This window comes from Sprattus sprattus (genome assembly GCF_963457725.1).
Source record: "Sprattus sprattus genome assembly, chromosome: 8".
Lineage (NCBI taxonomy): Eukaryota > Metazoa > Chordata > Actinopteri > Clupeiformes > Clupeidae > Sprattus > Sprattus sprattus.
The window spans coordinates 1935851-1948647 of NC_137927.1; the positions used below are offsets into that span (position 1 = coordinate 1935851).

General features: G+C 41.3%; 1 protein-coding gene across 4 annotated transcripts in view; it reads right to left on the reverse strand.

The window, feature by feature from the left end:
- Positions 1-12797, reverse strand: part of vps13c (vacuolar protein sorting 13 homolog C) — a 271108-nt gene that overhangs the window by 46983 nt on the left and 211328 nt on the right. For all 4 annotated transcript variants that reach the window (XM_080843884.1, XM_080843883.1, XM_080843882.1 and 1 more), the window contains one exon: positions 190-259. In XM_080843884.1, coding sequence (XP_080700010.1) covers positions 190-259 — 70 coding nt within the window. The remainder of the gene's footprint in view (positions 1-189; positions 260-12797) is intronic.

Genomic DNA, 12797 nt, shown 5'->3' on the forward strand with positions numbered 1-12797 from the left:
ATATCGGCTAAAATTCAATATCGTGCATCCCTAGTTCTAGACAACACTTACAAAACAGCAGAGCAAAACAGAGAGCATAAGAGACAGAGAGAAAGAGAGAGAGAGAGAGAGAGAGAGAGAGAGATAGAGAGAAACAGAGACAGATAGAGATGGAATGAGAAGTGATGGAATGAGAAGAGGCAGACTTACTTGAACTGCATGACTTGGCTGTGTTCATTAAATCTGGTGATAATGCTCACATCAATGAATGCCTTGGGCTCTGGGGAAAATGAGAGAAAACGCACAAAGGAACAGTCAATATTTCACTCCCGAAGCAGAGTTTTACAAAGGAACAGTCAATATTTCATTCCAAACCAGGGTTTTACACAGAAACAGTCAATATTTCACTCCCCAAACAGATATAAAATATTCACACTGATCCCCATTTCACTAATTGTGAGACTTCTAGCACCAATTGGCTGGACCTCTGTTGAATTTGAATTATCTATTTAAAGGGGGTGAATACTTATGCAATCACTTATTTTCATTACATATCTTTATTTAGAGAGTGAGTGTGTGTATGTTCCAGTGTGTGTTTTCCCCACGGACCCTATTCTCAGAAGCTCCGGACGCCACTTCCTGCTAACAGGCTTGCTACTGAGTCGTGCTGTCTAGGTCCCGGAACGCTGCTTATCTGTTTTTGTACTTAAGTATCCCAGTGACTGCGCTCACTATCACTACCTTTCACACTACATCGAATCTGTGAATTCTCTCTCTTCCCCCTATTTCCTATCGCCATGGTGTTTCATTTGTCCTCTGTCCGCTGCCCGACATGTAATATGTTTAGCGACTCCTTAACAGCCTTCAATGGCTACAATACTTGCACTAAGTGTAGGCTACTGGCAAACTTCCAAGAGAGGATATCTGTACTTGAGTCGCGTCTCGTCAGCATAAACCTTATAACTTCGTTAACCCAAACCAGTGAAATTCAGCATGCAGATCTAACTACATTAAACAACGTCACTCCGCCTTCTAGTTCACCCGTGTTAACACCGCAACCTAAACCCCACGATAAATGGGTGACTGTAAATCGAGGAAGTAGAAGACACTCAAAGCCTGTATCACACTCGTATCCCAATCCCATCCCAACTTCAAACCGTTTCTCTCCCATTAATACCACTGATACTGATGATAATGTTATTGTTATTGGTGACTCCACCCTGAGGCAAATTCAACTCGCAACCCCGTCACCAACAGTGAACTGTATATCGGGAACTAGAGCAACTAATCGCTCATCGGAGATTCTCTAAAATAATTATTCACACAGGCGTAAACGATGTCCGCCTACGGCAATCGGAAACCACTAAGCTAAATTTGAAATCGTTATTCACTACCGCAACACAAATGGCAGACTCTGTAGTGTGTTTCTGGCCCTATGCCTATTACCGCAGCGACGAAATATACAGTAGACTATCGGCACTTAATAACTGGCTAGCAGAATGGTGCTCACGCAATAACGTCGATTTTATAAATAACTGGCCAACTTTTTGGAGGAAGCCTGGGCTACTACAGAAGGATGGCATCCACCCCTCCAAAGAGGGTGCTATTCGCCTTTCTCAAAACTTAAAACACCACCTAGCCCAAACGTACTACTGAGAACCAATAACTAGAACTGGAAGGCAGACCTATTACCCCACACTAACCTCTGCTGCACCAGTACACTCTCTGCCCATAGTAAATCACATACAAACGGTATCCATACCTAGAATACATAAACCCAACGCAAATCACACTAGTAGAAGTATTAACCAGGAAAACCTTATAAAGATACAAACCTTATCAGCACAAAATGAAACTTGCACAATACTAAAACTGGGCCTTATTAACATTCGGTCCCTAACATCAAAAGGTGCACTTATAAATGAGCTGATAACAGACAACAACATCCAAATACTTTTCCTAACTGAAACCTGGCTAAAACCAGATGAATTCATAGACTTAAATGAATCTACCCCTCCAAGTCATGTTAACTGCCACATCCCCCGCGGCACTGGACGTGGAGGTGGAGTTGCTACAATTTCCCTCGCTAATCTATGTATTTCCCCAAGACCTAAATTTAAATTTGCATCATTTGAAGTCCTCATACTTCATCTTATGCATCCAAAATCAAAAGCCACTATCCCGGCCATTCTTGTGACACTATATAGACCACCTAGCCTGGATACCAGCCTGAACTCCGCCCACAAAATTTTTGTTCTGGAGATTCAGTCTGGAGTCGAGTTAGTTGGGAGGGTTTAAACGGCCCCGAAAAGTGATCTGACCATTAAAATTGTAAGGGCGGGCTTTATACGTTGATGGACAGATATAGATAGAATACCGGTATACATCGAACAAAGATGGCGCCGTCTCGGAAGCTTAGTGGGACATATTTTATATGATTTAAGCTATCTACACGACTTTTATATGTCTACATTGACTCGGTTAGTTGTGTATACGCAAAACGAGTGTTGCCCAGGATTATGGGTCTTAACTGAAGCACTCTAGAGCATTATTGATAGGTTATGCTAACGCGTAGAAAAAAAAAACATTCAAACGAATGGTAGCTTCTAGCCTTGAGTGCTAATTAAGTAACGTGAGGCATATCTCAACAGATATGACAGCGCATTCATTTTGAAAGAGGAACAGAGAAACGCGATCAAGGCATTTGTCGATTGAAAAGATGTTTTTGCCGTCCTTCCTACGGGATCAGGTAAAAGTTTAATCTATCAGATGGAAATACTACGTTGCTCTGATTGGTTCTAGGTATCCAATTCAGCGAAGAGGAATTTTCTTTCCTGGTTCGTTGAAACACGCCCCATAATCACAGCCCAATAGTCCGGTCTCAGACTCATATTCTGACTAGAATTATGAGTATGACATCGTCAGGCTATAGACCACCAGGTCCCTATACTGAATTTGTATCCGAATTTTCCGATTTCCTTTCCGCCCTGATTGTAAATTCTGATAAAATCCTGATACTGGGAGATTTTAATATCCACATGGATAATGAAAATAATAGCCTTACAATTGCATTCCAATCACTGATAGACTCTATCTCAGACCTGGGCATTGTACGGCCCGCTGGGTGATTCTGACCGGCCCGTGAAAGATTACATGATAATTATCTTATGGGTGGACCGCAAACCGCTTTTATTTTGAAGCCAATTTATTCTCACAGTGCACGCAATCGTGCACGTCAACTGTGACGTAAAATGCGTGCGAATGAGAACCTGTCTTCCTTCTGTGTCACCCCTGAACTGTCTACCTGTCACCCCTGAAAAATCCGAAAATGTTGGCTCATGCCAAAAAGAGGAAAGTGGATGCCGAATGCAGAACTTTCCAAAAAATATGGACTACTATGTTTTTCTTTAGTGAAGTCAAGGGTAAACCTGTGTGTTTGGTTTGTGGGGAGCATGTCGCCGTATTTAAAGAATACAATTTGAAGCGGCATTATGAGACGAAACATGCCGCGAAATTCAAAAACTTGACTGCTGCCGAACGAGCGCGGACATCAACGGATTTACTGGCAAAGCTAGAAAAACAACAAGGCTGTTTTACAAAGCTGCATGCAGCCAGAGATGCAGCGACCAGAACCAGCTTTGTGATAGCCCACAAAATCGCCCAGAACAGTAAGCCATTCTCGGAGGGGGAGTTTGTGAAAGAGTGCATGGTCGAGTCTGCAGCACTGCTATGCCCAGAAAAAAAAGAAGCGTTTGAAAACATCCCGCGGTCCCGCCGCACCGTGACGAGAAGGGTGGAGGACATTGCAGAGAATCTGGAGTTTCAGCTGCAAAGTGAAGTGGGAAGCTTCGACTTTTTTTCTTTGGCTTTGGATGAGAGCTGTGACGTCCGTGACACAGCCCAGCTGCTCATATTTATCCGGGGGATAACGCACGACTTCAAGCTTACGGAGGAGCTGGCAGCAATGCGGCCAATGAAAGGAACCACAACGGGGAGTGACCTGTTCACCGAGGTAAACACATGCATGGACAAACTGGGGCTCGAATGGGACAGACTGGCAGGTGTCACTACGGATGGATGTCAGGGACAGGGAAAAATGTCGGGCTTTTGAAAAGAATGCAAGATAAAGTGAGTGAACTCAATGCAGAGCAGAAATTGGTGTTTATACATTGCATCATTCATCAGCAAGCGTTGTGCAAGTCTGTTCTAAGCCATGTTGTTGATGTTGTTACTACAACAGTTAATTTCATCAGAGCGCGAGCATTAAATCACAGGCAGTTTGTTTCACTATTGGAGGAGCAAGAGAGCGAACATGGTGATGTCAGGTACCACACAGCTGTCAGATGGCTCAGCCTGGGCAAAGTGCTTAAAAGGTTTTGGGTTCTGAAATCAGAGATAAAAGAGTTTTGTGAGATGAAAGGCAAAATCATCCCAGAGCTGTCTGATAAGGACTGGATGGCAGATTTAACATTTGCTGTTGATGTGACTGCAATGATGAATGAACTGAACACACAACTGCGGGGCAAGGGCCTTTTTGCTCATGAAATGCATAGCCATGTGAAAGCCTTCATGACAAAATTGCAATTTATTTCAAGGCAACTAGGCAGCAACAATCTCGAACACATGAAAACCCTGAAAGAAGTCAAACCATCAGCTGATCACCGGCACAAGTACTCATCGATGTTAGGAGTACTGCATGATGAATTTTCAAGGCGTTTTCAAGATTTCAAAAAGGTTGAGGATGAAATGCAGCTGGTTTCCTCTCCCTTTACCTGCAGTGTTGATAGTGCACCCACTGATGTTCAGCTTGAACTAATTGCCCTGCAGTCTGATTCACTACTGAAAGAGCACTTTAACCTATTTAAGCGGGGAAAGCATTACCGCTGTTCTACCATTAAAGCCAGGAGCGCTGTTGCGTCATTCTACCTTTAAGGACAGGAAAGCGTTTATGTCATTTTCCGGTATAAGGGGGGTTTTTGTCCAAATTGTCGGCCTCTGGGCCAATGAAATGCATCAGAATAGACACGTGATAGTGCCCCAAATGTTTTGCCATTATTAGCTTAAAAAAAAATCGTTGGCTTTCTCGCTTTGCTAAGTAACGTCTCCTCCACGACAGCCAGGATTATAGCCAAGGAGTCAGCTCAAAGTAAATTAGGCAAGGAGTGAGTTGTGAGTACTGGTAGTTACAGAATATGGTTATCTGTAGTTGTTAACGATTGTTACTTGCTTAAATGTAGGTTTACTTGAGGTAAATGAAAGGAAATATGGTATCATAGAGTGCTATATTAACACTAAGCTAGCTTGCTATGTTGTTAAAACTTTCTCCAGTGAGCAAGAGTGTGAACGAGCGAATTATATCGAATTATATCGACATATATATTATTATATATTCTAGTATTTCGAAACAATAATCAGTCCTTATAGAATGTTGTTTATAATCAGTTAATGCTACTGAATCCTCGTTTGACTTTATTATTGTGAATGCTTTGGTTGCCTTCCATTTCAGCCCAGCATACAGTATTTATCAGTTGATAAATAAGATGTACTTGAAATTTGTTTTGTTTTTTATTTGAATTATTCCTGTTTTTTCCCTTGAATGGAATATTTGACACTAAACTAGTTCATCTGTATCTCAGTGATAGTATCCAAATGAGCATAAAAATATCACTGGTATGTAAAAACTACATGGACAACAAAATAGTTATAATTGTTGATCAAAATCTTATTCCCTTCTGCTCATAATACAACAAGTAAACAACTCAGAGGTTGACACTGTCAAGTCCATTCTCCATCCATAGTGTCCAAATGAGCATAAAATATCCCTGGTATGTAAAAACTACACGGACAACAAAATAGATGTTAATCGTATTCCCTTCTGCTCATAATAAAACAAGTAAACAACTCAAAAGTTAAAACTTTCCCTTTAAGAATTATATACTTATAATGATATAGTTATATACTTTATTTCACTTTGTTATATACTTTGTCATATAGCCTATTTAATTTTTTTTTTTACTGTTTTGTGCTGATCCTGCACTTTTACATATTTGTTTTACTCTTGAGAAGGTGTATGTAAATATTGTAAATATTTGTAAATAAAAATTCAAATTCCCATGAAAGCCACAGGTGTAAGCTCTCAAATACTTTTTGAATTGTGTTCCTATCTGTTACAGGGGCTGATAAATCAGTAATGTAGTAGGCGTTGACACAATTGCTGAATTTCTAGAAAAACTTCAGGTTTTAGGGGAGGTTTCTGAAATCGCCCATAGGTTTTACAGGCATTTTTTCCAGGCTTTTAGGCCTAAATGGGTTAAGTCAGCATCACTGCTAGAGTTCTACTCTGCTCTAAAGGAGGAGAACTTTCCAAACATGAGGAGACATGCTCAGAAGATGTTGGTTCTCTTTGGATCCACCTACATATGTGAACAAACATTCTCAGTCATGAAGTTTACCAAATCCAGGTACAGAGCCTCTCTCACTGATGAACATCTGTCAGCTGTGCTTCGCATCTCCACCTCAGACATTGAACCTGACTTTGATGGACTTGTTAAAGCTCAACAGAGACTGGATTTCTCACACTGAATGAAGAAAAAACTGAAGAACACTAAAATGTGGGAATATAACAAGTGAAATGGGACTATTGATCTTTTTCTTTTTTTTCTGCACAGTAAATAAGAAGAACTGAAGAACACTAAAATGTGGAAATATAACAAGTGAAATGGGACACTTGATCTTTTTATTTTCTTCTTCTTTTTTTACAGTTTCACAGTGCAGTGACATGTCTTGTTTATTTTGGCTACAAATGAGTCAAATGTTTTCGTTTTGTTTATCATTTTGGAAGTTCTATTTGAATAAATTATATTTTTGAATAATAACATACACTCTTACCAGCGGTCAAAACAATGCCATTTATTGCTTTTTATATAGAAATAAAATGTATATTATGCATAATTGAGTTCGGCATTTTGGCCCAGCCCTACAAAATATTTTCAGCTGCTCATTTGGCCCCCTGGGAAAAATAATTGCCCACCCCTGCTCTATCTGGTTCTCACAACATGTAAACACACCAACTCACTACCATAATCACACCATTGACCTTGTATTAACACATGGCCTAGAAATTGACCGCCCTGTAGTTCTACCCCAAAATACTACCCTCTCAGATCACCACCTAATTACATTCAACATGAAATTAAAACTCCGTCCAACATCGGAATTAACCCACTTCAACAGCCGTTGTCTATCCGACAGGACTACAGCTGAATTTATATCAAAACTACCCTTCGCCCTCACCTCAGCTCTTACCGCTGGCAAAGTAAATGGCATATGCACTCCCCCACCTCATATCGACCTACTAACTGAAGGCGTCATACATGCGCTGCACTCAACCCTTGACGCTGTTGCACCACTAAAAAAGAGAATAAGAAAACTGAAAAAACTGGCCCCATGGTACACTGATCAGACTTGTGCACTTAAACAAACCACAAGAAAACTAGAAAAAAAATGGTACTCCACCAAACTTGAGGTATTCCTCCTGGCATGGAAGGATAGTCTTCTAAGCTATAAACGAGTACTCTCTGAGGCGAAATCAGCTTACTACTCTTCATTGATTGATAGTAATAAAAACAACCCAAAGTTCCTATTTAACACTATTTCTAGGCTAACAAAAAACCACAACACAATCGAACATTCGGTTCCCATAATCTTTAGTGGTAATGATTTCATGACCTTTTTCAATAATAAAATCCTTAAAATAAGAGAACAAATTCATAGTTTCCTCCCCCTCTGTGACCCTACACCCCTTCCAAAATGTGCCATGGCAACACCCCCTCAACCGGGTGCTCTCCTTGAAATCTTCGCATCCACCTACCTCCCTGAACTAAACTCCTTGATCCTCTCATCTAAATCATCAACGTGCTTACTATCCCCACAAAATTACTTAAACATGCACTTCCCTTATTAAGTGAGACATTACTTAATGTAATGAATAATTCTCTAATTTCAGGATACGTCCCACAATCATTCAAAATAGCAGTGATAAAACCATCCCTTAAAAAACCTAACCTTGATCCCGATAATCTCGCTAACTATAGACCCATATCTAACCTCCCTTTCCTGTCAAAAATACTTGAAAAACTAGTAGCTAAGCAACTTACTTCCTTTCTACAACAAAATAAAATTGAAGAAACCTTCCAATCCGGTTTTAGGGCCCACCACAGCACTGAAACGGCCTTAGTCAAAGTCTTGAATGACCTACTAATCGCATCTGCTCAAGGGTGCACCACAATATTAGTTCTCCTAGACCTTAGTGCTGCTTTCGACACTATAGATCATCATATCCTGTTACAGAGACTTGAACATCACGTTGGCATCAAAGGCTGTGCCCTATCTTGGTTTAGATCTTACCTCTCTGATCGCCATCAATTTGTTCATGTCCATGAGAAGTCGTCAAATCACACCAGAGTAAGCTACGGTGTTCCACAAGGCTCTGTCTTTGGACCACTGCTTTTTTCCCTTTATATGCTACCCTTAGGTGCTGTCATAAGGAAACATGGCATTAACTTCCATTGCTATGCTGATGACACCCAACTCTACCTATCCATGAAACCTGATGAAATTTTACATTTACCCAAGATAGAAGCTTGCCTCCATGATGTAAAATCTTGGATGGCTAACAACTTCCTGCTCCTCAACTCTGATCAAACTGAGGTTATGCTTGTAGGCCCTGATCAACTGAGAACTACACTATCTACCTATCTACCCACACTCAATGGCTTCCCAACACCCAACACTAACATCAAAAACCTTGGTGTAACTATCAACCAAGACCTCCTACTTGACTCACACATAAAACAGATCTCAAAAACATAATTTTTTCATTTACGCAATATTCCCAAAATTAGAAAGGTCCTCTCCCTCCAAGATGCAGAAAAACTAATCCACGCATTTATTACTTCCCGCCTCAATTATTGTAATGCTCTCCTGTCCGGATGCAGCATCACCACAATAAAGAGCCTCCAACTTATACAGAACGCTGCTCGTACACTCACCAGAACTAAAAAATATGAACACATCTCACCGGTACTCGCCTCTTTGCATTGGCTCCCCGTCAAAAGTAGAATCGATTTCAAAGTACTCCTGCTAACATATAAAGCCCTAAACGACCTGGCTACCTCAAGGAATTAGTTGTCCTCTATTGCCCTCCAAGGCTGCTCCGTTCCCAGAGTGCAGGCCTCCTGGTAATTCCAAGAATATCAAAAACCACAATAGGAGGTAGAGCCTTTAGCTACCGAGCCCCTCTCCTCTGGAACAATCTCCCTGCCTCCATCAGACACCGTACCTATATTCAAATCAAGACTTAAGACATTCCTCTTTAGTGCATCCTATAGCCAAAAGTAATCGCGTCGACAAACCCATCACCTGCTGTGCCAGCCACCCAGACATATCCGAACACAAATAATGTTGTAATAAAAATGAAAATGAAAATATGTGCTACAGACAGCGCATGTTGTACCGTGTAGGAAGGCCTTTACGGTTCCCGGGTACAGCAAACGGCGCGTGTTGCGACTGTCACCAGCCAAATGGGCACTGCTGCACATATACCAAACTAAACAAAATGCTCAATGCCATCAAAACTAAAAATCCAAAGACATGCAATACTAGTGACTGTATCTGTAGGAACACCAAATATTGCAATTAAAGGATTTGGATCAATGGTAATGCTAAGAGCCTCCCTCAGATAACGTTTTGAATACACCAGACCAATATGATTCAAGAGAAGGGCAGGACCAAAACGTGTGGGTAAGATTTGCAGGAGAAAAAGAGCACCTGCTACAGCTAGCATCAGCCCCCTGATACATTTTCGCAAGTTTTGCCCTACTATAATGTGCTCTGTGTAGCACTTTAAACTGAATGAGTGCAAGGCGAGCACAGGATGATGATGAATTCATTATAACCAGTGCATCCCAATAATCTCCCAATCTCCCTAACTCCTCCTCCCAACCAGCCTAAATTTTGGCCAAGTTGTGGTCTTCCAAAGAGAGCACTTTCTGATACAAAACTGAAATAATTCCTTTTTCTGGTTTTAAAAGAGTGATGTCTTCCCAGAGTCCCTGCTCAGGCAGGGAAGGAAAGGAGGGGAAATTAGCCTTAAGAAAATGCCGAATTTGGAGGTATTGAAAAAACTGTTATCTTGGGAGGCTTTAAATGAACTGAGAGAAAGAAAGAAAAAAAAAAGGCCTTTTCCGACTTCATTTCCAAAGTGTGATCAATTAAGATGACAGGATGTAATAGCCTACCTCAAGTCTCAGTGGATGCAGGTGCATCAGAGTCAACAGAGCCCCAGTGCTCGCGGTAGAATGCCATCGCCTTACCAGGTGTATCAAAATGCAATTCTTTTGAGTTAAACAGCACTCGGAGGCGGGCAGGGTACACCATTCTGAACTTGACCCTCTCATCTCATACTGCACGTAGAGAAGACGAATGTCTCACACTACTGTTGATCATTTTTCGTTCATCATCGATCATCCGCTGCTTGTCTTGGAAATTGTGGAATGCAACGATAAAGACTCTCGGGCGTTGATTACCGTTTGCGTCTGACTTGGCTGGACTCAGTCTGTGTGCACGAGCGAGGAGGAGAGGGGTCGAGAAAAAATCTTTTCCAAATATTTCTTCGAAAAAATGTGTCAAAAAAAGCAACCGGGTTGGACCCTTCCACCTTCTCAGGACTGCCCACGACTCTTAAGTTGAGCCTGCGCGAGCGATTTTCCAAATCGTCAACTTTCTCCTTCAACCAGGCATTCTCAGTCAGAACAGAGGTTAGCTTAGCCTCAACCTGACCAAGTCTCTGTTCACTATGGTCAAGAGTAGCTTCAATTCCACAGATCCGATCTTCGTGTGATTCGTGAAGGGATTTTACTTCATTCAGAGTCGATTTGAATGGAGAGAAAGCTGTGCCTAGCTCCTTCCTTATAACCGTGTGGATAGCTTGAGTGAGCTCTGAAAGCAGCCCTGAGCGGAGTTGGTCAAACTGCTCAGCTAGCTCCATCCTAGCTTGGCTAGTCTGGCTGGTGGTCACAGAAGCACTTTCTTTTTCACTCGGTTTTAGGCGACGAGTCTGCTTGTTTGACATAATACGTGTCGGCTGGCTTGTCGAAATGACTTTAACTTACAGCATTGACTGATATTTCTAAAATAAATGGGGTAAATAATCAAGAACAAATTAAAAACTCGGGAGCCACTTCACCATACACCTACTCATGCCATTACCAACCCGGAAGTCGGGCTGTGAGGAACTCTATTGAGATATTATTCAGTGTCCGTCCGCATGTGAGGGCCTCTATTGAGATCTTATTCAGTGTCCGTCCCTCATGTGAGGAACTCTATTGAAATCGTATTCAGTGTCGGCCCGCATGTGAGGAACTCTATTGAGATCTTATTCAGGGTCCATCCGCATGTGATGGCTGTGAGAGAGGTGCTGACACTCCCTCCCATATCATCGATACATAAAAACTTACAGTATTTAAAATGTTAGGGGAACTAAGTCCTAAAACTTGATAAAGTTAACTCAGTTCAACAAAAAATACAGAAAACATTCTTCTTATTAAATGCCTTGTTGGAAAAAGTATGTGAACCCTTGTTTTCTAGGGATGGGGGGGGGAAATCGATTCAGTTACAAATCGTGATTCTTGTGTGTGACGATTTTTAAATCGCCACCCTGCCTCCAAAATCGAAAACGTTGCCGTTTATTATCCTACATATTGCGCAATGCATTCCGTTTGTGAGTTCCTCACTGCTAGAAACTCAGCTTCACGCATAGTATCTGGGTAGGAATACAAAGGCTTACATGTTGGACAGCAAACATGTCAGACTTTAGTCCCGAAATTCATGCTGCATGAGCAATGCTGTCTGCAAACTATGCCACGGTAAGATAACGTTTTTAATAATAATAATAATAATAATATATTTGCTAATATGACCAACATACGTGCCCATATCACTCGACACTATCCTGAGTTATCAGACCAAACAGAGGAAGCCAAACCAAAGGAGGAAACAAACGCTGGATACATGTTTCAGTAAACTCCCCAGCAGTTCAGAAAAAGCTAATCGCATCACAGAATCAAGCTCTCATTTCATATGCAAAGGCCTTCGTCCGTATAGTGTGGTCAAAAATACAGGTTTTCGTAACATGATTTACACATTAGATAGGGTGACGAGACGTCCTCTTTTACCCCGACATGTACTCTTTTTGAGACCTAAAAAATGCGTCTGGCAGGGATTCCAAAAACATCCAGGATTTTGCCACTTCGGATTTTTGTCGTATATTTGTGTTTCTCTGAGTCCTTCACAAACTAGTTGTTACGCGACAAAACTAAAATTGTATGTAGCATTTGTCAAGCTGAATTTAGCCATCACCTTAATACTCAGCACCCGACCGAAAGCAGTCCTAGATTAGATTGTCGCCAACCCACACTCCTGGACTTCTCTAGGAAAATAACTAGACCAGCTCTGTAGCAGTTTGGGTTGTCGGTAGTTGAAGACGGTGGGCTGTGAGGTGATTCAAATTGCTTACCCCTCGAGGGGCACCATTGTGTCTCGCATACATTCCTTGTATGACGGCGAGAGAGCATGAAAAAAATACAATTAAACAACAGTGTCTAAAATACACGTTGTCTGAAGTGATTACTCGTTAATTTATAAGATGTAGTCTTGAGAAGAAAAGCAAACTTTTAATTGCGATAAATCTAGATTAATGAATTTCAAAATGTTTTAAAATCTATTGACAGCCCTTATTTTAAGAAAACTTGTACTGATTC